The sequence below is a fragment of the Camellia sinensis genome, chromosome 2 (genome assembly GCF_055761805.1).
Source record: "Camellia sinensis isolate YWXY chromosome 2, ASM5576180v1, whole genome shotgun sequence".
Classification (NCBI taxonomy): Eukaryota; Viridiplantae; Streptophyta; class Magnoliopsida; order Ericales; family Theaceae; genus Camellia; species Camellia sinensis.
This window is the reverse complement of record NC_138962.1, coordinates 74,173,434-74,197,910: the sequence shown is the minus strand read 5'-3', so window position 1 is coordinate 74,197,910 and position 24,477 is coordinate 74,173,434. Positions and strand designations below refer to the sequence as shown.

The 24,477-nt window shown below is 40.3% G+C and overlaps 1 protein-coding gene and 1 pseudogene across 1 annotated transcript; one reads left to right on the top strand and one right to left on the bottom strand.

The window, feature by feature from the left end:
• Positions 1–3,364: 3,364 nt before the first annotated feature.
• LOC114279170 (uncharacterized) lies at positions 3,365–4,534 on the top strand (annotated as a pseudogene).
• Positions 4,535–7,776: 3,242 nt separating this feature from the next.
• On the bottom strand, positions 7,777–23,571 carry LOC114279166 (uncharacterized). Its single transcript, XM_082911054.1, has 4 exons — positions 22,614–23,571; positions 17,530–17,537; positions 8,609–10,691; positions 7,777–8,363 (listed from the first exon to the last, which is right to left on the bottom strand). The coding sequence occupies exons 1-4, from the start codon at positions 23,569–23,571 to the stop codon at positions 7,963–7,965; spliced, it is 3,450 nt and encodes a 1,149-aa protein (XP_082767180.1). The 3' UTR covers positions 7,777–7,962.
• Between the last annotated feature and the right edge of the window lie 906 nt (positions 23,572–24,477).

Genomic DNA, 24,477 nt, shown 5'->3' with positions numbered 1-24,477 from the left:
TTTTAGATCATTTCTTTTGCTTTTATTTTCCCTCTTCCTTCCTCTCTCTCTCGAAGTCTAAAAAGCCTACATTTCTCTCTCTACATATCTCTTATTTCACTAAGTTTCAAGCCAAAATCACTTGCAAGAGGTGGAGTCTACCTAAGGATCTTCCTTTCTACCGATTGGAATTGGATTCTACGAAGGATTTTTTTCAAAAGTAGTCTAGTTTTCTTGCTCTTCCTTGAGATAGGGTTACTTTAACTTAGTATCTCTTTATTTTGAGGATGATTATGTGGTATTGTTGTGATTATAATCATTTATTTGATGATTGAGCCAAAAATCAAGTTTTATGTTTAACACAAGGGGATTTTACCCAACATTTCTTAAAATTTCAAGTAAATCCTTATGAATTAGGAGTATCGATGTTGAGAACTATCACATATATGAAGAGGGGGTAAAAGCCCCAAATTTGTTAAAACCCTTATTTTGATTTGGGAAATATGATGTTAGTATGGAGTTAAATTTCAAATCTTGGGTTGTGTGGATAATTAGTGTTTGGAATACATTAGTAAGGTGTTTGGGGTTGAGATTGTGGACTTGGAAATTGATAACCCATGCATTCTATTTTTATTATGCATCTCATGTTTTATTGAACATTTGATTACTTGAAATGTGGTTAAAAGGGGGAAGTAAATATGAGTTCAGGTAGAGAATCGGTTTTTGGAAACAATGTGTCATGTTGGTACCCGCGCGGGGAGTTAAGGTACCCAATTGCCCTGTCTTGAGCTTATCGTCAGACAAATGTAGGAAAATATTTTTGGGTATCCACTGGTCCTGCAGCATAATAGTCGGCAAAAGTGGAAAAACAGATAGTTTTGGGTGCCCACCACCTACTGTATTAATAGTCGGTAAATGTCGGGAATGGTTTTGGTTAAAAACCTATTTACATATGTAGTACGAGGCTCCTACGAGGGATTCATGACATATTTACCTCCTGTAATGATAATTGTTTTCTATTGCTATGGAATAAAAATTGTAATTATTTTTCTCAACCAAGTGATTTGTGAACATGAACTTTAAAATTTTATTTGAGTTATGATGATGCTACTTGGATGTTTATATGATTAGATACTTTGTTAAATGTATCTCTACTGGGCATATAGCTCATCCATATCTAACATTTTCAGGAATTGGTGATGTGCCACCACCCTAGTGAGATGAGATATACTTTTTCTGTTTTGGATTCGGGCGTCAAGGCTTAGGGATGTGTAATATGGAAGATCCAAGCTTATTTGTTAGGACCGTGAGTCCATTTTGGTCGTAACAAGGCAATGACTTGAATTGTTGTAAGCCTTTAGGGCTATTTATGTTGCCCTCTAGCTTATTGAACTATTTTATATATATGTGTAATTATCATGTTGACCATGGAACTGTAAAGGGAAAAATCTTGGTTCAATGGGGAAGAGGATCTTTTGAAATTAATTGTGTTTGATTGATGTATTTATGTTATGTCTTTTGAGGGCGTTACATGCTTTATTTAAGTTATAGTTGTTGCTTGTTTAGGTTAATTTAGTTTCATATTTGCATGCATGAGGTCCGGTTTAAGCATTATGTATAATAATTTAGCATTGTTTATTTGTTATTTGCCTCATTTGCATTAAATTATGTTAGTACCCTTAAATCGGGATTAAGTTGCATATTTGCATGTTTAGTAGCATGTTTAGGATCATTGTACCTTGTTTTATTCATATTATGCATGGTAAGATGCTTGGCCGTGGAATCCAGTGAGTTTTCTCTTTTTTTCACGACATGTGCTTATTTTTTGGTTCATTGTTTTCAATAATCCAAGTCTATATGCTTTTTTTATGCAAAGTTATGTGTTTTGGATGTTTTTATGAATATTGCTTAGTTTATATCTTGTTTATGGCCATTGGGGGTTAAAAAGTTATTTTTGATGGAAAATATGACGGTTTCAATAATACTTCGTAGCTCGAGAAATTTGGCCCGAAAGTGGCTCAAATACCCAAAACGACGTCGTTTATTCTCTTCTCTTTTTTTTTTCTTGTTTCTTTTCTTTTTCTTGCATTCAAATACAAAAGAGAGAAGAGAGGAGGAAGAGAAGGCGGCATCTCTCTCTGTCTCTACTGATGGCGGCACTAGTGGGTATCGCCGATCGCCTCTTTCAGACTCTACTTTTTTTTTCTTTTTTTTTCTAGTTGATCTGGATCTGAAGATGAGGGAAAAGAAAGAAATTTTTTTTTGTTGATGATGATGATGTTGATGAAGATGTTGTTGTTGATGATGATGTGTTAATGAAGATGTTGTTGATTTCAAACTCTGTTTTCTCTCTCTCTCTCTCTCTCTCTCTCTTTCTAGTTGATCTGGATCTGAAGATGAAGGAAAAAAAATTATTTGTTGATGATGTTGATGATGGTGATGATGTTGATGAAGATGTTGTTGATGATGATGATGTGTTGATGAAACTCATCTCCTTCTTCTTCTTCTTCTTCTTCTTCATCTTCAGAAAAACGCAAAAAAAAAGGGAAAAAAAAAAGCACCAAAATGACGTCGTTTTGGACTCGGGCAATTCGAGCCATACTAATTTCGGGCTACCAACCGGAACTGATGATTGTTTTATGAAAATATATGGTTGTATTCGATAGATCTAAACTAAGTGATATTTATTTATTCAATCACTTAGTTTCAGGTTTAGTAATGGTTTCTAGGGTTAATCATGAAGTTTGTGAAACCTTTAATCACTAAAATCACAAAATAGAGAGTTAGTAGAGGCCAATTTTTGGATTGGGCAAAAGAGAGTGCTTTCATTCAATAATCTTCCCCTTTCATACCTTAGTTCTTGAACCTTGATTATTTGCTTATAACGGATCATGTCTTATACTTAGTTTTTATTGTTAAAGGATTTTTTTAATTCCCCTTGAAATTAAGTGGCGACTCTCAAATGCAAGTTGGTACAATATTGGTAAAGGGGCCTTATACCCAAAAAGGCACGATGTCCACAATGAGGATCATTTTTGTAATTCAAAGTCATTTTGATAGGTTTCTTTTTAAGTAAAACACCATAATTCAGCTACATTTATAACTAAAAGAAATATGAATAATCTTTCTTTATATATAGTATTACTTAAAAGAAAAACTATACACAAATAAAATTTCTATTCATAAATTTAATCCATAATAAGAAGGCTATTCTGTCTAAAAAAAATATAAATAAGAAGCTAATAAAAAATTACATCATTTTTGTATAAAAACTCAATTTATAAAACATTATCTTTTCCTATTGGTTCTGATCATAAAAGGGCAAAATGTAATATACATGGCAAAAGTCAAAACAACACACGTGTTCTTGGGAAACTAATTAAAGATGGCTGCATATTTGAGATTTGGAGAAGATGAAGTAAGCCTTGCTAAAGATAAAACTCAACCTCTCTTCTTTGCACCAGTGTAAGTTCCTTAATTAACTTCATTGTTTTACTCTTGACCAATTTAAAACATCATTTGGTGTAGTTTAAATAAATATATTTATTACTTTAAAACATGGCCCCATGGCACCTCTCATTGGTGTGAGAGAGCCATTAATGGAGGGTTTGTCCACTTTTTGCTGGTCAAAGTAGTATTTGAACATTGAGCAAGAGAAGAAGAAACCTTTTACTACATTAGTTGAGAGGTTGAGCTTGAAGGACATCTTTTCCTCCTATAGTTTTACACACAATTTAATTTACGTCTCCATTAATATTAGGAATACAGAAACTAAACATAGATCACGAAACTGTGATTTTCAGTGTCATATTCTACGTTTAGTTTATGTGTTCATGTTCTTGTACTAACACTGTAATTGGTTATTAGGTTTGGCAAGCATCATTGGGGGAGCTCCTTGGCATGGCCGTAGTTGTCTTCATGATCAATGCCATAGTCATACTTATCAAACCAACATCGCTGCACCAAATCTAATAATATCAATCCTTGTAGCCGTTACTCTCACAACACTAATTCTTGCCATTTCCCCTGTTTCTAGAGGCCACATCAACCTAGTTATCTCCTTCTTCGCCGCTCTCATTAGCCTTATAACATTTTCATGCGCAACCATCTACATTGTGGCCCAATGCCTTGGAGTTGCTCTAGGGGCAGTAGCACTCAAAGCTATGGTCAATAGCACAATTGAGGAAACCTTCTCACTTGGGGGGTTGCACCCTCTCAGTCATTGGACTTGGGCCAATCCCTTTGGCTCGAGATCATATGCACTTTTGTGCTCCTTTTTGCTTCAGTATGGATTGCTTGGCGTTGGGCCATGTTGTTTTTTTTATCATCGGATTAGTGATGGGCCTTCTGGTGTTTATCTCGACCATGGTAACAATCACGAAGGGTTAAGTCGGAGCTGGGTGCAAGGTGTTTTGGGCCGACTATAGTGAGAGGAGGCCAACTTTCGAATGGGCACTAGGTCTTCTAGGTTGGGCCGACAATTGCATGTGTGGCATTCTCTATATACACCAAGGTCATTCCACATTAGCACTTCCATGCCGATGCTTGCTATTAGGTTTTTGTAATTAGCAATCCTGTTTGATAAAACTTCTTTCAGTTGTAATTTTATTCGTTCTTTTGTTTCAGTGAGGGTGTAAGTGTTTAGATGCAAATCCAACCTAAGTAATGGAGTTTGTGCTAACATTCTATATCTTAAGCATTCTCTGTTTGCTACTTCGCTGACTATGTATGGGCATCGAGTTGTTCGGTCAACTCACGGGGGTCCAAGGGGTAGCGTCCCATGGCGGGTTCGAGGCAGTGCCTAGGCGGGGTCGAGGGGCAGCACCCCCAAAGCCAAAGTTTTTTGATCGCTCGAGCGGTCATTTGTGTGCTCGAGTGGTGAAGAGGAACATCCAGTATCTCTGCCTGCAAACTGAACTTCTGGAAAACAAGTTTTACCGCTCGAATGGTGAATGTTGCGCTCGAGTGGTCGGACTATATGTTTTGCACTACCTTTACGCACACCACTCGAGCGATGATGTGTGCGTTCTAGCGGTCCTTGCGATTCTGTTTACTATATAAAGTGCGTCCTTTGCTTGTTTTAGGGTTTACCTGGTCTAGATTCTTAGAGAGAAAGAGAAAACAAAGTGTTTTATATTGGCGGGTGTTTTATAAGTGGTTTTTGATGGTTTGAGAGTGATCAATGGATCTATGAACGTCATATTAACATCATCAAAGGATTTGTTTTCATTATTTCATTCACAAAAGAAAGAGGTGTTCTTCGGTGGATTCCAAGGAACTTAAACTTGAAGCTTTGGTGGATTTTAGAGTGGCTCATAGTTGTGGATTCGATATCAACGTTGTGGATTTAACGTTGGGTAAGACAATTCCAAGGTGAAGACGATGATGGAAGAGGCACATTGAGGTCGCTTCAATTCGGGCATAGATTTGTTAGGTAATTAAGGGTACACATGTGTAATTTCTTTTTGTTTTCTTAGTGGATTATTTTGTGGCTTTAACCTGTAGTTTTTTTTATCACAATTGGAGGCACTCCAATTGTGATTTTTTTTTTTCCACATTAAATCATTGTGTCGATTTGTTATTGATTGTTTGATTGAGGTTGGTATTTAGTTAAAATTGAAACATAATCATGAATCAATATTTCGAGAATTTTAGATTTTTCACTCACAAGCATGACTTGTTGAACATTTTGATTGATTTGTTTGTGTTGAGCCGTCACTAGTAACAATGTAACAATTAAGTGTAAAGACTAAAATTATGAGTAGATGTAGAAAGTATGAAGAGTTCTGTAAAAAAAACTAATGAGACTCATTGTAATAGGTAGAAAGTTACATAGGAGATGAAGGATTCTAGTGAAATATTTCATCCCATGTAGATGTTATAAGTGATATGTATGAAAAATTTTAATGAATGTTTAATATGAATATAATGAAATGGATCTTTCATCAATGTCAAAAAAGTCTGGGCATCCAAAAAAGAACTCATAAATTTATCCACAATTTTAAATTTACAGTGCCTCATTGTGAGATCATATCATAAATGAATCTTAGCATTCGATCGTAAAATCTGAAGAATTTTCTCTCTTTTTTTTCTTCTAAATTTGTTTAACAAACACCCACTCTTGTGTTGCTGATCACAGAATTCTTGTTTGGATCCAGAATTCTATAGGAATTAGAAATAAATTGTACTTTTTGCATTTTGTACTTATTTTATTAGAAATTTTGTAGTAGTATGGAACAGCCTAAAAGTATTTCCTAATTTAAGCTAGTTTAGTTTTTCTGATTTTTAGATTGTTGCTTCGTCTCCGAGATTAATTGCATTTTGTTTATTTTTTAGTCTTAAGAGCAAAATAACTTTTTATTATCAATAATATTAAAAGTTTTTCGAGAGCTCATTTTGTCTATTAAACAATGATCAATGCAATCATTTTTTATTTTATAATTATTTTTAGTCTTCCCATCTATTTGCAATTTGCCCTTTATTATACCCATTATTATTAATAAAAAATTAAAACCATATTTAAAACAGCTAAGCAATTGAATTTCAACCCAAAAGACTTGCATTTTAGCATTCACTAATTGTTGGACATTTAACACAGATTGAAGTGTCTTAAACATCATTTATTCATTCAAGCAAAGCAATGTACGAAAGGGCAGAGATATACAACACAAAGAGAAGTGAGATCAAAATGTGGGTATGTACAAAAAGAACTAAAATACACTATGGGAAAGGGAGCTGTTATGGACCCAAAATTTGCACATAAAAGAATTTCTAGAAAAAATAACGTGTGGTCTAAATTCAATCTAAACATGAATTCTACCATTAAAGAGTTCAATTTGGACCACGCATTGTATTACTAAATAATTTTTCTTTTGTGTGTATGAGTTCAATAACGGTAGATTTATTGGTCTGAGATAAGTGAAGAAGCTTAAAAAGTTGAAAATTCGATATCTCCAAACAATTGTTTCAATAAAATCATGTGGAGTGGAATTTGAATGGATGGAAATTTGTTACTTCTTCTCTAAGATTAATTGCATTTGGTTTATTTTTAAGTCTTATGGGCAAAATAATTTATTTTATCAATTATATTAAAAGTTTTTCGAGAGCTCTAATAAAACAATAGATTATAATGCAATCATTTTTATTTTCCATCTTTTTGTAATTATTTTTAGTCTTCCTACTTATTTGTGATTTGCCCTTTATTATAAACCCATTACTATTAATAAAAAATACACTACGAGAAAAGGTGGTCAAGCATGGGTATTTCGAAAAACATGCCGTACCCGTACCGGGTACTTACCGGCTTATGGTATCTCGTATGGTACTACTGCATACGTACCGGGTACACGAAACATGTACCCACATTTTCTCTTCTTAATTTTTGGCGTACCTAGACGTGCCTACTATATACCCAAACCACATCGTATCTCAATTGAAACAATATTTCCTTCTACTACAAAAATAAAACTCCTTTCCCTAGGCTTCTTTTTTATTTTTAGTTTTATACTTAAAATGTTTTTAAAATTAAACTATGGTTTGTAAGTTATTTAATATATTGACATTTAATTTTAATTTATAATTTTACTTTTGACATTAAATGTTAATTGTAGGTTAAATCTTAACAAATTAAACCATTTAATAATTTTTACATTACTCTAAATTAAAAATAAATATTTTTTTTACAAGCGTATCAAGCCGTACTCGTACCTTACTTTTTTTTAATTTTACCGTATCGATTTACCCGTATCGTACACGTACCCGTACCCATGCTTCACAGCTCTACCCTGAAGGCCATGCTCTTAAATGCTAATAGTTAGAAAATTTGATGCATAATGAAGTAGCCCTTTCTCTTCATCTTATTCACATCTGCTCTTTTGGAACAAGTAGATAAACTGGGACGGTGAAAAAAAAAACTTCAAAGTAGATGAGGGGGAATAAAAATGTAAAAACAATAAAAGGAAGATGAGAATGCTATCAGGATGTTTAACAGTTGACATCAAAGAGTTTTCCTAATGAAATCAAGTGGAAAGGATTCTGCAGAGGTGGCCTCTCTTTTGATAGTGCCACAGAAACTTGTTGCATTGTTGGTCGGGATTGTGAACTGGTGTGCAAGCATGCTAGTGCTAGCTTTGCAGCAAGGACCACTTCTTCTTCCATATGATTCCTAGGAGGTGGGAGGCGTGTATCCAAAATGTCTTTCAACAATATATCATAAGCAGTTGGCGGTGATGATGATGATGATGACAACGACGATGGCAACCGCAAAGATGACGAAAGAGAAGAGATGAGATCGCTAGGATGCTTCCCCATTAATACTTCTAGCGTTAAAACTCCAAAGCTATAAACATCCAACTTCTCGTTCACTTCCATTGTGTAAGCAAGTTCTGCCAGAAAATCAAGAGCAAAGAAAAGAGAGGGTTAAAGGGAAAAAAAGAGGGAGAATTTGTTTGTGCTTTATTTTTACAGTTAAGTTGCATTGCAGTAGACCTACATGCTCTTGCAATCATGCATTATTCAGTCAAATCTGGCTCAAGTTAAAAATTTTAATTCAAGGAACTTAATGAAACAGGCCGTAAATGTCAATTTAAAGATGAACTTTGTATGCTGATTTGAAGAAACCATGCCATACCTGGGGCTGCATAACCAATGGTTCCTGCAAATGAAGTCCAATTGGATGAGTGAGGCTTTAAAAGTCTAGCAGTGCCAAAATCAGAGATGTGAGCCACATAATCTGAATTTAGCAGAACATTCTTGCTTGATATGTCGCGATGAATGACTGGAGGCGAACAATCATGGTGCATGTATGACAAAGCATCTGCTATACCTCTAACAACATTCACCCTCTTAGTCCACTCAAAATCCAATGTCGCTTCATCATTGCTCAATATCTTTTCCAAGCTCCCCCCTTCCAAAAACTCATACACTAAAAATGAGTGTCGTGGATGTGAACAAAAACCATAAAGCTTTATGATATTACGATGTCGTATCTCTGTCAATGCACGAATCTCACTTGTAAAACTTCTTAGATTAGCCAACTCACCATCATGTGAAGAGTGAAGTTTCTTCACAGCAACAACCTGACCACTTGGCAGCTCTGCTTTATAAACAGTGCCATATCCTCCTAATCCAATGCAATATTTAGAATTGAAGTCCTCTGTCGCTTCAATGATGTTTCCGTACACCATTTTTCCATCGTAGCTCCATATTGCAAACAAATTTTCATTATCTGCTCCTCTAGCTGTAGGCTCCTTTTCTGTGTTCTCCACCTTTTTGCACAGAACCAGAAAAATTCCGACAACCATAAGCAATAAAATGCCTAAAAAGGGTACCATGACCAAAAGCAGAACTTTTTTATACTTTTTCCCTTTAGGCTTATTGCTGTTTTTGGGCGAGCATGGCATCAAACCAGTCTTATTGCCACACAAACCACGATTATCTCTATATGCTTCATATGGAGCATCTCGAAAGGCTTTGGTGTTGGGCAAAGGACCTTCCAAGTGATTGTAAGATATATCAACAGACACCAAACTTGACATCCCATTAAAAGAGGATGGAATTAAACCGGACAACCTGTTATGAGATAAATTTAATGTCTCTAAGCTTTGTAATTCCCCAATTTGTCGTGGTATCTCGCCTGTTAACAAATTCTTTCCAAGATCAAGATTTTGAAGAAAGTGTAATTTCCCTATTTCATAAGGAATACCATCTTGAAGTAGATTTTCACTCAAATTCAAGTTCCATAGCTTCACACACTCTCCTAGTTGGCCTGGAATTGAGCCGCTAAGATTGTTCTTAGCCAAGTTAAGTTGTTCCAAATTAGATAGGTTACCAATTTCTGCTGGAATGTTGCCTGAAAGTTTGTTATCGCTTAGAGTAATGAAAAACAACATGCCTAACTTTCCCAAATTTTTCGGGATCTCTCCAATTAGATGATTTGAAGAGAGGTCAAGTAGCTGTAACAGAGTTGCCCCTTCAAGCTCAGACGGTATCTTTCCAGAGATTTTATTATTGGACATCTTTAGGCCAGTCAAATTATGGGACCCCCATTTTTTAGAAAGCTCACCATAGAAATTGTTAAAACTTAGATCTACATAAAACAAGTTTGGGAGTAACCTGAAATCTTCTGATATATTCCCTGTCAGTTGGTTTAGTCGAAGCCTAAGTTGGCGTAAGTAACTACAATTTCTCAAGCTTTTTGGGATATGACCTATTAAGTTGTTGTTTGATGCTCTGAATTCTACAAGTGATCCACCAAGGCATATATTCCCTGGTAGATGACCTGTGAGTTTGTTACTGGTTATATCAAAGATCTGCAAATGTGTAAGGTTGTTCAATTCTGGAGGAATGACGTCGGTGAGTTTGTTCTCTAACATTCTCAAATCAGTAAGGGACTTTAGCTTTCCTAACTCAGGAGGGATGGAGCCAGATATTTCATTTCCAGAAAGAGACAACACTGTGAGGTTCTTCAAGTTCCCGATCGTGGAAGGGATGCTTCCTGAGAGTTTGTTGAAAAAAAGGTAAAGACTGGTCAGGTTACTCAAGCTCCCTATAGAAGCAGGAATTGAACCTGTGAGTTTGTTGGATGACAAATCAAGTTCAGTTAGAGAGCTTAATGCTCCAATTTCAGGAGGGATTGATCCAGAAAGTTGGTTTTTTTGAAGGTCTAGAAAGTTTAAGTTGTCCAAGTTTCCTATAGAAGCAGGAATTGAACCCTGTAGACGTCCCCGAACGCCCCGGGAGGAACGAGCTCCCGTTCCATTCATATTGGGGTCACTACAGCTCAGGACTCTCCAAATTTGTCACGGTTCTAAGTCTGAACCAAAGAGTCCAAAGTGTGATAGATGCACTTAGTGAACAGAGTATGATTGATATACTGAAAATGAACACAAAGTGTGATAGATGCACTTAGTGAACAGAGTATGATTGATATACTAAAAGTGAACACAAAGTGTGATAGATGCACTTAGTGAATAAAGTATGATTGATATACTAAAAGTGAACACAAAGTGTGATAGATGCACAATGTGAACAAGTATGATGGATATACTAAAAGCGAACACAAAGTGTGATAGATGCACTTAGTGAACAAAGTATGATTGATATACTAAAAGTGAACACAAAGTGTGATAGATGCACAATGTGAACAAGTATGATGGATATACTAAAAGCGAACACAAAGTGTGATAGATGCACTTAGTGAACAAAGTATGATTGATATACTAAACGAATGAAGTGTGATTGATACACTAAATGAAAGAAGTGTGATTGATACACAAAATGAGAATGTATGTGATAGATACACAAAAGTGAATGAAGAAAAGTGTGATAGATACACTAAAGAAATGATCTTCAACCAAACTTCTTTGAACGAACCGTACGTACGATATCGTGCATGAATGAGAAAGAAACTTGATAGGTACAATGCAATACAATGCATGATGTTTAATGAATGCAATAAACAAGCGTAGCAGCGCTTTAGAAAGCACCTCACGAGGTGAGTGGCGGTGAACCGCTCTTTTCCGATGGGGATCGCCCCTTGTGCTCTTCGAACACTTGCCTTCAATCTTACAGTATAAAGGCTCTGAAATATTGACAAGGATTCTTCACGTAGAACACTTTGGATGTTGCCTTTCTTCCTGATCATATTCACAACTTTCCCTATTCTCCAACGGGGTGACAGACTAGGTTGGTTCAGTATCCAAAATTGAGGTGCATACACGTTATCTCAACCTATGGGGCTTCCATACAGATTTCAAGCCGAGGACACGCCTCTGGGTATTTAAACCAGACTTTAGTCCCGGAAATCCCGAACCTTTATGTTCTAGGCATCAGCCATTCGAACTCTAGTTTCCACCGTCGCAGTTGGTCTCCTAGGAACTCATTGCAAACATAGCCAAGATGCCTCTGGCAGGGAATGGTACTCAGGGAGAGCACTTGATCGCCATTCTGGCTTGAAGCAGACTTGATCTTGAGCTTGAGGTAGAGGCACACTCGTACTTCGGAGCATTGGCAAAACCTGAAGAGGTACACACGGAATGCAGTCTCGGAACTTACTGAAGTTGAAACAAACTCAGATGCTCGACATTTCCTCTTTTGCTTTTGCTTTGTAGTCTGGAACCCATATAGCTTCAGATAGGTCCTGATTTTTATTGTTCTGACATGACCTGGGTTGAACCCTGCGGTTTTATGAAAGAACGAATCTTGTTTTGCACAGATGTGGAGAATGGCATGGCACTCAGAGCACAAAACGATTTTATTTTGGAATTGGTAAATGAGTTTTTGACCGGGTATCGAGCCTACGATCGAACACAGCAAAACGACTCAACAAGGAAATAAAAGGCACGCAACCTAGACACATCGAGTAACACTCGAAACGACTCAAAAACAAGAATCGAGACACAAAACAAAAGACACGACACACAGACGTGCACCGGGAGCCTGTTTCACCGGGTAGTGTTCCCCACCCTTTCTCATTTGTGGTTCTCTCATCACTCGGCCCTCAAGCTCTGTTTTTTCTGAAAAAACCCTCTTCTCACTTTTCCTCTCATCGCACATCTCTCTATTCTTCAATCTCTCATTTTTCATCCCTCCCCTGGGTGGTTTGATGGATGAACAGCAAACTGTGGGCTCGTGTCCAACATAAATCAGCTCGCGGCTATTTCCTTCGGTGACATCTGTCGATGCGCCGGATGAGGGAATGGAGCATCTCGACCCATTCCAATTCGTGCTTCGCACTCGGCTTGATACCTCGCTGCTTGGAGGATGAGAGAGCTTTCAGCCCTTTGTTGTTAACTTCAGTTGTGCCCTATTCTGGCAGGTAGAGTGCCCTTCTTGGCAAGTATTTTGACAAAGGGGAAAAGACAAAACACCTGACTCAACTGTGCCCCTAGTTCATCATTTTGACCATTTTTGCTTTTGCTTTCTACTAAAACAGTTTTGACCAACATGAGAGTTAGATTAACATGCTTGTTCGATTTTCTGATTTAAAATCATGCAAGTCAGGCCATGAGCACTGAAAATTTTCCTCTTTTGGGTCCAAGAAATGGTCCAATTTTAAAAAAAAAATGGAGTACTTTTCGAGAAGATTAGTCAACCTCAGTAAAAATTCTCAAAAACTATTTTTGCAAACGACCACTGCTCAACGAGCACGGAACCTACTCTCGAGATGCACAACCTCCGATTCAAAGGAAAATTGCCCCTTGCTTGAGGGGAACTGCATGGCAACGGAAAGTTGCCCCTTGTTTGAACGGCACCGCGGCGCGTTGAATGGCGACGGAAAGTTGCCCCTTGTTTGAATAGCACCGCAGCGCATTGAATGGCAACGGAAAGTTGCCCCTTGTTTGAATAGCACCGCAGCGCATTAAATGGCAACGGAAAGTTGCCCCTTGTTTGGGCGGTACCGCAGTGCATTGTAGGCAGCCCTCAGGGTGATGAAAACAACCAAATCCTCAGATACAGAGAAGGCAAAGATGACCAGAACCATCGCATGGACATAATCGAATTGGAAGTGTTTATGGCTGGACTTCAGAATGAAGTTGCCTACGTATCCCAAACATGGGAATCAAGCCTTACGTAGTTCGGGGTTAAGGTACACTCGGGTATTAACCTTTCCTTTTTAGGCTCTAACTTTTGCCAAGGCGCCCGTTGCGGGTTTTCGACCTTGCGAGCTTTGTTTTTCTTTTCTTTTCAATTCTTTTCATTTCTTTTCTTTTTTGATTGATTTTTTTTTGTTCATTTTTTTGCATTTTTTTGCTTCTCTTTTTTGTATTTTTCTCTTGCTCTAACTTTTGCCTGGGTCGCCCTTCCGGGTTTTCGGCCCAGCGAGCCTCTCAAGGGTAAAAGTGTAGCTTTGTCCATGTCAAATGGTTTTGAGATCCTGAAGTCATCTGAATCCAGGAGAATAGCTGCTGTTTTGCTTTGTAAGCTTCTTCTGATGAGATTTGATCTTCTTGACCTGACTTTCCTGGCCTCTTGTTCGAGGGCTGCTTCAAATCCGGCCACACAAGCCTCACATCGTAGTTGACCGTTGAACCTTTTGAATTCAAGTTCAAGGTTTGGAAGCGAAGGGGTTGAGTCTCGAGGCTGAGAGCGATCCTAGGCTGCACAATCTCAAGAGCGATTCCACACAGGTCTTCGCAGGACCGCGCAAAACATTTTGTTTTTGAAAGTTTTTTAAGAAAGCGACAAATCACTCGTGCTGAAGATAGTATGAAACCAGTCTGGATCAAGCCAGGGTCCTTCTCAGTACTCACGCTAACAAGCATGATTTCATTCATTAAGTGCTTAGCACGCCTCTCTTTCTCTCAAATGATCAAAGTTTTGCAAATCCCAAGGAATTCCTTCCTCTTCGTTTTCACTGCAGTGTTCAAAAGGTTTTGGAAAACTTAGGTCGATGCAATGATTCTGGGGCACAAGAGAGCAGGTGGAATGCACTGCCATTTCATTCAGATTCCGTCACAACTAGCACATGGCAGAAGCGAACACAGAAGTGTAAAAATTACTGTTGTTTCATTCAAATCTTCTGGTGTTATGGCTCTTTGGCAGAAACAGACTCAAAACAAAACGAAAAAGACAGACACAAAACAAAATGGTGATGCCCGAGGTAACACCCCCCGGAATCACCCGACTCCTATACAACAGGACTGACTCGATACAACAAGATAGACCCAAAACAAAAAGAGACTGACTCAAAGCAAAAAGACAGACTCAAAATAAAACAACAAGACTGACCCAATACCCAAGTCAGAAACTGGCATTCGCAAATGCTCAAAACAGTGCCTGTCCTTCCCCCATCTGGAGTAAATCGAGTGCCACCCGCAGCCGGTTCAATCTCTGATCAGATCACATTATCCCCCCACAAATTCACTGATCGAGTGCCGATAGACTTTGCTGGACTAGCGCGGGAATGACCCCGTTGTCAAACAGATCTTGTACATCATGGCGCAGACGAAAGCAACTGTCAGTATCATGGCCAGCTCGCTGATGGAAGGCACAGTAGTCAGCTGGGTTGTGTGAGAGAGGGAGGTTCTTTGGTAATGGCTGCGGCTCGAGGGGCTTCAGATGCCCTTTCTTGATCAAAACCCCTAGAGCCTTTGACAAAGGCGTATAAAGTGGGGTGAAAACTTTCTCAGCTTGGGTGGATATTTGGTTCCTTGTGAGCTACTTCCGGACGCACCGGTGAATGGGGTAGCTGTTTTTGATACGGTGGTAGCCACCATGCCCACATCAGAAGATCTTGCAGCTGCATCACCACTGGTGGTCGCATTCGAACTGCGGGAAAACGCCCTCCTGGGCTGCTCCTTCTCCTTCTCCTGGTCAAAGAGGCCCTGCTTCATAGCATCCTCGATCTGCACTCCCATCTCGTGTAAATCTGAGAAAGTAGGGAAGGGGATCACGATCATTTTCTGCATTAGCTTGGGCTGGAGATTGCGCACAATCATTCGAATTTGATCCTTATCCGTTGGCCTAATGGTCATCATTGAGGCTTTGGCTCTCCAGCGGGCCACGAACTCTGAGAAGCTCTCCTTCGGCTCCTGCCTCATCGTCTCAAGATCACGGGTCGTAATCTCGATTTGGGTATTGTATGAATATTGTGCGGCGAAGGCCTCGGCCATCTCCTCCCAGCTTCGTTTTACTAAATCCTCCAATTTGGCATACCAGGTGACCGCAATACCTGACAGGATCCTGCCAAAAAGGGAGGGCTTCTGTAATCTTGTCAAGCCCATCGGGCGCAAAACATCTGAAAACAGACTCAGGTGGACCATGGGATCTCCTGACCCATCAAAACGGTCGATGTGAGGCATCTTGAACCTGTCCGGCAGAGTTACAACTGCGTCGGTGTACCCGTCCTCAATGTCCGGAATGGATTTTACTCCCTGAGATTTCTTGAACATCTTTTCTAGCTTGCTCACCTTCAACGCTGTGGGGTCGACCTCGAACTCGAAGGGAGAGTCCGGTAGATTGGTAGGTGTTTTGGATAGTTAAGGTAAAATTGGGGGCGGAGCCGGCCCTACCGGAATGTCCGTATCATCCTGGACGTTTGGCGTCTCCCCAGGTGCTGGAGCTCCTGCTGGGGGAGGAACTTGTTGTGAAGCGGATGCACCGCTTTGCTGTTGTAGCTTGGTGATGAGCTCGGCCTGCTGAGCCATGATTGCAGCCTGCTGTTTGGCAAATTCCTCCTGACGGGCAGCATCCTGCTGCATGAGTTTCATACTCTCTTGCATCTGGCGCATCATTGCCTCCATCTCTGATGTGTTCTGCTGATCCATCTGACTGGTTGGTATCTATCCTTGCAGTAGAAACTGAGACCTCAACCTGACTGTTCACTGGTGGGGTGGATAAGGGCCGCTGACCTGGTAACTGCTGAACCGGTGATTTGTGCCCGACTAGCCCTTTTTACCCTGCCTCTGGCAAAGGAACACTGATTGCCCTTGGACTGAATCTCTGACCTGACAAAGTCTATCAGCACAAGTTCGATGAACCTCGGGGGATATCGGAGCCTTCTGAAGCTATGGTTCCCAGACTACCTTGCAAAAGAGAAAACAAACAGTATCTCAGCCTGATTTCATCTGAACAGATACGAGTATAGTTGAATGAGTGTGCCCTCTACTGAATTCTGTCCCAAAATTCTGCCCCAAATCTGAGTCTGATACCCACAGGTAAAGCTGACACCCAAATACTGATAGTAATGCCCGCAGGCCTGATGCCCAGACTTGCAAACTGATACATGCATTCCTGTAGAGACGCACTCTAAAAGCACATAGCAGACAAGTGAGAGCCAAAACACCCCTATGTTGGGGTAGGGTTTCCCTGTCCTATTTTGTCAGGAGCTAGGGTTTCACCATGCATGCAGCGGTTTCAAACAACCTACAATCGGGTAAGCAACCTGTCCTAGTTTGGAATGGTCACTATGGATCCGAATATGCACTAGGTCGAATGGTCAAAAAGGGTACCTCGGTAAAACCGGGGTTTGTGTTCCCATACTGGCAGAGCCCACAACCGGTCAGCCTTATGGTCATGCCTTGACAAGACAAGCCTCCGGCAAACCGTTCAGGAATAGCAGATGGCAAACACGGTGTCCTAGGCGCACCAATGCAAATGCAATGCAAAGAATCACACAAGTGTAGTCAAAAACAGATATCACGAGTTCGAGTCAAGTTCTCTAACTCCCCAGCAGAGTCGCCAGAAACTGTAGACGTCCCCGAACGCCCCGGGAGGAACGAGCTCCCGTTCCATTCATATTGGGGTCACTACAGCTCAGGACTCTCCAAATTTGTCACGGTTCTAAGTCTGAACCAAAGAGTCCAAATCCGGCAAATCGTTTTGAGAAAACAGATTTTGAAAGAAGTGCCAAACATGGACTGCTTTGCCAGATACAGAGTCGCCACCTAAATGTTTTTTAATGGGAAATTTAGGAAACCCTGACTCGGTGCCAAAGGCCACGTGTCCGTCATCACCAAAGTTGCCTCGGCTCGGGAACTTGGGTACGATTGGGGAAGGTCACTTCGTGAGCACCCCCGCTCACCCGATCAAAGATCGGCCTCTACTAACCGTGATATCTATTTTTGAAAACTTTGTGTGTTCTTATTCCGGTTATTAGCCTAGGTTACTATGTGATGCACACAGCATATAAGTATAGACTGGGTCGCCCGAATTGGAACAAAACATTTCATGCTTGTTTATTTGAAAGATGGTTTGCTACTCGCAAGTAGGCTTAAAATGCAGATTTTGCCACCCGCAGGTGGGCTTGGAAAAGATGGTTTTGCCACTATCTAGTGGGCTTAAAACAAACAGTTGATGATTTATTCCAATCTAAGTAACCCAACCTTCACCCACAGGCATTCAGGCAGTTATATCACATAAGCATATAGCCTCATGGTAAGCATGCTATTCATGGCAGTTACTCACACGCATGCAAGGATGCTAAAGCATAAGACTCACCGAGTACTCCAAGCCAAAACAGAATTTACATTAGAAATCATGCATGATCCTAAGTATACAGAAATGCCTAATGCAACACATGCAAGAATGCAACTATAGCAGGCTCGGCTATTCTAAACATGGTATATGAAATGCTACAGCTAATCATGTACTCAATTTGGAATTGAAATACAAATGCAGTTAGCATGATGCGCCGAGCCCGGTGAATGCAAACATGCTATCATACTGTCTGCTAATTTAAATATGCCCTAATCTAACCATCATAAGCTGGTAAATAAAAGGGAAGAAAGACGTGGGGTTGGAAGACATACATCACACTCACCCACACTTATTACAATTATGCCCTCGCACGGAGGGTCCAAATAAATATACAGTCCCGAATAAAAGAATATTACAGTCCAAATATTACAGTCCGAATAACATACAAATTCCTAATTAATTAACAAATTAACTAAGAAAGCTGTAAAACTGGCGTGCAAGCCAGGGACCGCCTTGCTTCTGATGGATGATGCATGCCTGGGCTGCCTTGCGCGGAAATCCACTGGGATGCCCCAATTAGCCTCTGTTTAGCAGTTATTCTTGGAAAGCGTGCCAGACTCCGAAAAGTTGCTGATTCCTCATTTTGCTGCAACAGAGAGCAGGAAAGGGGCATAGCAATGTATTTTCACAGATATATGCATGCCTCGATCCTCGTGCCACCAATCACGCATATCGATGCATGATGGCCGAGGAGTCGAATTGCACAATTCAATATAGGATGAATGCACATGAAAACACAATAAAACCTAACTCCATCATAGATAATCCGGAGTGTCGGTGACTGGGGAATTGAGACGCGTTCCGTCACTCGGAGTACGAAATGCACCTCGTTTCCCGTGCCCGGGCTAACTCCTATCCCGAACACGATGCAATATGCATGACATGCATGAAATGCGACTGAGATACAATCCTAACATACGCAATGCTATGAAAATGAGATGCCTCGAAATGCATGCACACGGGCACGTAAACCGAGAAAATGACAGAATGCGATCTAAGATACAACCTAGTATGCACTATGCTGTAAAAATGAGATGCCTCGAAATGCGTGCACACGGGCACGCAAACTGAGAAAATGACATACGCAATGCAAATGACAGAGAAATATGATATGGGCTTACACTAACATGAGAGAGACTCAGCCGTACTCACAAAAGAGGCCGGTGGATGAAAATGAAGTGCCTCGAAATGTGTGTACACGGGCACGCAAACCGAGGCAATGGCATACGCAATGCAATATGGCTAAAATGGCATATAGAATGCAACATGGACTTATACTAACATGAGAGAGCCTCAGCCGCACTCACATAAGAGGCCGATGGATGAAAATGAAGTGTCTCGAAATGTGTGCACACAGGCACGCAAACCGAGGCGATGACATACGCAATGCAATGGCATGGAAATGGCATATAGAATGCAACATGGACTTATACTAACATGAGAGAGACTCAGCCGCACTCACATAAGAGGCCGATGGATGAAAATGAAGTGCCTCAAAATGCGTGCACACGGGCACGCAAATCGAGGCGATGGCATACGCAATGCAATGGCATGGAAATGGCATATAGAATGCAACATGGACTTATACTAACATGAGAGAGCCTCAGCCACACTTACATAAGAGGCCGATGGATGAAAATGAAGTGCCTCGAAATGCGTGCACACGGGCACGCAAACCGAGGCGATGGCATACGCAATGCAATGGCATGGAAATGGCATATAGAATGCAACATGGACTTATACTAACATGAGAGAGCCTCAGCCACACTCACATAAGAGGCCGATGGATGAAAATGAAGTGCCTCGAAATGCGTGCACACGGGCACGCAAACCGAGGCGATGGCATACGCAATGCAATGGCATGGAAATGGCATATAGAATGCAACATGGACTTATACTAACATGAGAGAGCCTCAGCCACACTCACATAAGAGGCCGATGGATGAAAATGAAGTGCCTCGAAATGCGTGCACACGGGCACGCAAACCGAGGCAATGGCATATGCAATGCAATATGGCAAAAATGGCATATAAACATGTTAATGGATTTTCAGCAATGAAATGTGGGGGAAAACAGCCCCGAAATGAGGCGAAAACACACCCGATGCACGGAATAGTCCCGAAACACGAATTTTGGCATCCGAAATGGCTTATAGCTATACCAAACATGCACAATATGGACATGCAATGAAAATACAGAAGCAAGGCAATCCCAAGATAAGCACTTTTCCAGTTCAAAACATGGCCAAACAGCAAGCAAAGATAGGGCAAAACTAGCATGCAAGAAATGGCCCTAAACATGGGATTAAGAAGCAACTCATAGCTGCTGTCCTCAAACAGGTTAGGGCCCTTCAACAAAGTTGAAGAGGGGCCCAAAATATGATATTTTCCAGAACTGTAAAAACCCCAAAAACAAACACAGGTATGGCTGCACTCCTATGCAAGAAAAAGGGCCAAAAGGTGGCCAAAGAGGCAAGTGGTATATGCAAAGCCCAAACTGAAAAATTCCCTTCTACAACATTGAAGAGGGACCAAAAATAAGCATATTTACAGAACTGTAAAAATTCCAAAACAGTATACAAACATGCTAAAAATGCAATGCAAAATGAGGCTCAAAAGAGGCTATAACACAAAGTATACAAAATATTCCACAAACGGCCAAAGACCCTTAATGAAACATGAATAATGGGCCAAAATAAGACTATTTTCAGAACTGTAAAATGGCCAAAAACAAAAGCATGATAGGCTAACAAAACATGCAAGAATGGGGACCAAAAGAGAGATATAACATGAAGTGGCATATGGAGGTCCCAAACCATGAAAGGCCGTAAATGAAACATGAAGAATGGACCAAAATGAGACTATTTTCAGTGCTGTAAAATGGCCAAAAACCAAAGCACAATAGGCTGCCAAAGCATGCAAAAATGGGACCAAAAAGGGAGTATAAAGGCAAGTACAACATGGAAGTCCCAAACAGTGTTGAGCCCTTCTTCAATGTTGAAAAGGGGCTCAAAATAAGCCTATTATCAGTTTACAACATGCTCCAAAACAAATCACACACAAGCTAAAAATATCATGCAAGAAAATGACATTTTAGAGGGATAATGAAGCAAGTGCAAGATGGAGGGCTCAAACAGGATTGAGCCCTTAATGAGACATGAAAATGAGCTCAAAATAAGGCCACTTCCAGTTTCGGTCGGAGCTCAACTCAGCAAGCATGTATGGCTTAAAGATGGTGCCAAAATGAGCTAGAAAAGAGGGCAATTGGACTTACCTTTGAAGACCAACAATTTTGTTGCTTCTTGGACCAGATTTGGTGACTCTAAGCTGCTGGAATCCCCTCCTTTGCTGCTGGAATGGAGTGGTGATGGTAGAGCTTGAAGATGATGAAGAAATGGAGCCCAAAACTTGAAGGAAATGGGGTGATATGTATCTATCTCCTCCAAGCAACTCTTGTAACCCTTTCTCTAGAGTTGGGAGGCTCTCTATATGGATAAGAGATGGAGAGAAGAGTTTAGCAAAAGTGGAGGGAAAATGAGGCCTTCTTTTTCTCCAAAAGGGTCCCCCAGATGTAGATATTTTTGGGGGAAAACCAAGGCACAGCTGGAATGTACTCAACCTGAAGAAGCAGGCCGGCCTGACATTTTGGCTGCAGGTGGCCGGCCGGCCACTTCCCCTAGCCGGCCGGCTAGGTCAAAGGAAAAAAGTGGCCGGCCGGCCAGAAAAAGTGGCCGGCCACCCCCTAGGATGAAGCCCCAGAAGTTAGCTTTCCAATTGCGCAAACCTTGCATTAAAATTCCTCCTGTAGAAAAAGTTATGCCCTTTTCTGTGAAGCCGCGCAGATTCGGTCCAAGCGGACTTCAACCAACCACGTCTCTCCCCCCCGGACTTGGACTTGGGATATTCTTGAGTGCAAAATTAAGCCCTGGAAGTAAGCTTTCCAATGGTGGTGGCCTCATATCTTAATTCCTTTTGTGCAAAGAGTTACGCCCGTTTCGGTGAAGCCGCGCAGATTTTTCTCCTTCCCGGATTCATGCTGAACCACTTTTGACAAAAAAGAAGTTGGCTTTTCAGCAAAATTGCTGGCCTCCCACCCTCCTACAAGCTTTCTAACAGTGAAAATAAGGTCTCCACCAAAAATGAGCCCAAACCGATGCAAAATGAAGGTTCGGGGGCCAAAACGCGCAGCCCGAGGCCCCGAAAACTGGCTGTTAGGCACCGGGAGTGGTGTTCGACCATGAAGTGGGTCTCTCAGACCTCAGTGTCCCTCAAAAGGGAGCAAATAAGAAGTATTCCAAAAACCGGAGCAATAGGAGATGGTTAAGCGGTCTCGAACCGAGGCACACGGCCTGACGGCTCCGAAAACCGAGAACCGGACTCCGAAATGGGCAAAATGGCCCGCGGCCACAAAATGTAGCCCACGGCCACTAAGGGATGGTCTACAGGACCTCTTCCTCCCCTCAGGAAAAGAAACAGAGAAAACCGAGTTTGGTTCGCAAACCGAGGCAAGGCACAGAAGAGGGTTCGAAAGTCCGGAGGCAGGGCTCGCGGCCAGGACTCTGCAACTTCTGAACGAGCACGATATGCAAAATCACCGAGTGCTCAACTTGTGACGTCTGAGTCTTAAGGTCGGTCAAAAATGGGGTGTCTACAAACCCCCAAGTTTGTTAGACCACAAAGAGAGATCACCAAGAGATTTTAACAATCCAATTTCTTGAGGGATCGAGCCTGAAAGTTGGTTTCTATAAAGGTATAAAAAGGTTAAGTTGGACAAGTTCCCTATTGAAGTAGGGATTTTTCCAGTAAGATTGTTATTTGACAGTTGCAGATCAACGAGAGAGCTAAGATTTCCAACTTCTTGAGGATTGGATCCAGAAAGTCTGTTGTGATGAAGGTACAAAATTTGGAGGTTGCCCAAGTTCCCTATAGACATTGGAATTGAGCCAGTAAGGTTGTTCCATGACAATGAAAGAACAAAGAGAGACCTAAGCATGCCAACTTGTTGAGGGATGGGTCCAGAAAATTGGTTGTTGAAAATGCTTAATCTGGTTAAGTTACCCAAATTTCCTATCGATGGAGGTATTGAACCTGTGAGATTGTTAGATATCAAAGAGAGTACGCTGAGAGAACTGAGCATACCTATCTCTGATGGAATTGTTCCTGAAAGATGATTGATGGACAAGTTAAGATAGGTGAGTCTCCAAAGGCTACCAATTTGTGGGGTGATAGTCCCATAGAGTGAGTTATTAGAAAGGTCAAGGGTCAGGAGATGAGGAAAGGAAGAGAAGTTAAGATTGGAAAGCTTACCTCTCAAACCATAACTCTTAAGGTCTATATGGCTGACCCGGCTGGCCTTGTTGCAACCAATTGCAACCCAACTGCAATGATCGCTTCCAACCCACGACAATAAGATTGATTGGCTCTGGTTGTCAAGGCTAGCTTTCCATGTCAAGAGAGCTATTGCTTCGGTCCCTTCTTCTCCAACTTTTCTAGTTGCAGAAGAAGCATAAGCAATAGAATTATAAAAAGAGACCAACATAAGGGTCATAAGAAAGACAAACAGGAAATGGAAAGGAACAAACTGGTTGGAAAGCTTCTTTGCCACGGATTTCATGGTTGGTTTGTAACGACAAGCTATGAGGAGAGTTGTTTGGACGGAGTGATGAAGGGCATGAAGTTATTTGAGTGCATGGATACGTATTTATAGATAGAAAATGCGATAAATAAAAAAATACTAACAAAAAAAGTGGACTGCTCGACTGCTTGAAAATTTGGTTTTTTAATTTATTTTTTATTCAATTAATTATTTATTTCTATCTCTCTCTTTGGGGTAAGAGGGCATCTCTTTCCTGGTAAGGGAATATCTCATCCATTAAATCAACCCATTAATCTTACGCTTGAAAAATTAGTTTAGTTTGAAAATTCTATTGTAATCATGGTTTTATATAACATTACCATGTGTAACCATATCGGCGATACCTTCCTACATTTGCCAATGTTAGATAGTATTGATCAATATACCGATGAACAACGGTTTTGAAAGTTCAAAGTTCTAATATATATAATGGAAGATAACGGCTGATATTTAAAACACTATATGTAACTCGTTCCAAGTTTTAATTTGAATACTCGTGTGAAGTATAGGTTCAGTTTGATGTCTATTATTTTTTGTAGTTGGTTTCGTGTACCTAAATATTTTTTTATTAATTTTTTTTATGACAACCAATATATATTATATATTAAGCAAAATACGGTTTTTAATCTCAAGTCTTGTGGGAGCTCCAATCTCCCAATCTAAATTTCTTGATTTTTTGATTTAAAAAAAAAAATCTTAGCATTTATTAACATCTTCCAACTCCCAAGTCTTATCCTCATAATAACACTTTAATGCATTAAGAACAAACATAAAAAAAATTCTTTGAAATCCAACACATATGAATTACTTGAAAAGTCTAAACACATATAATTATTATCTCTCATAATAACACTTTAATGCATTAAGAACAAACATAAAAAAAAA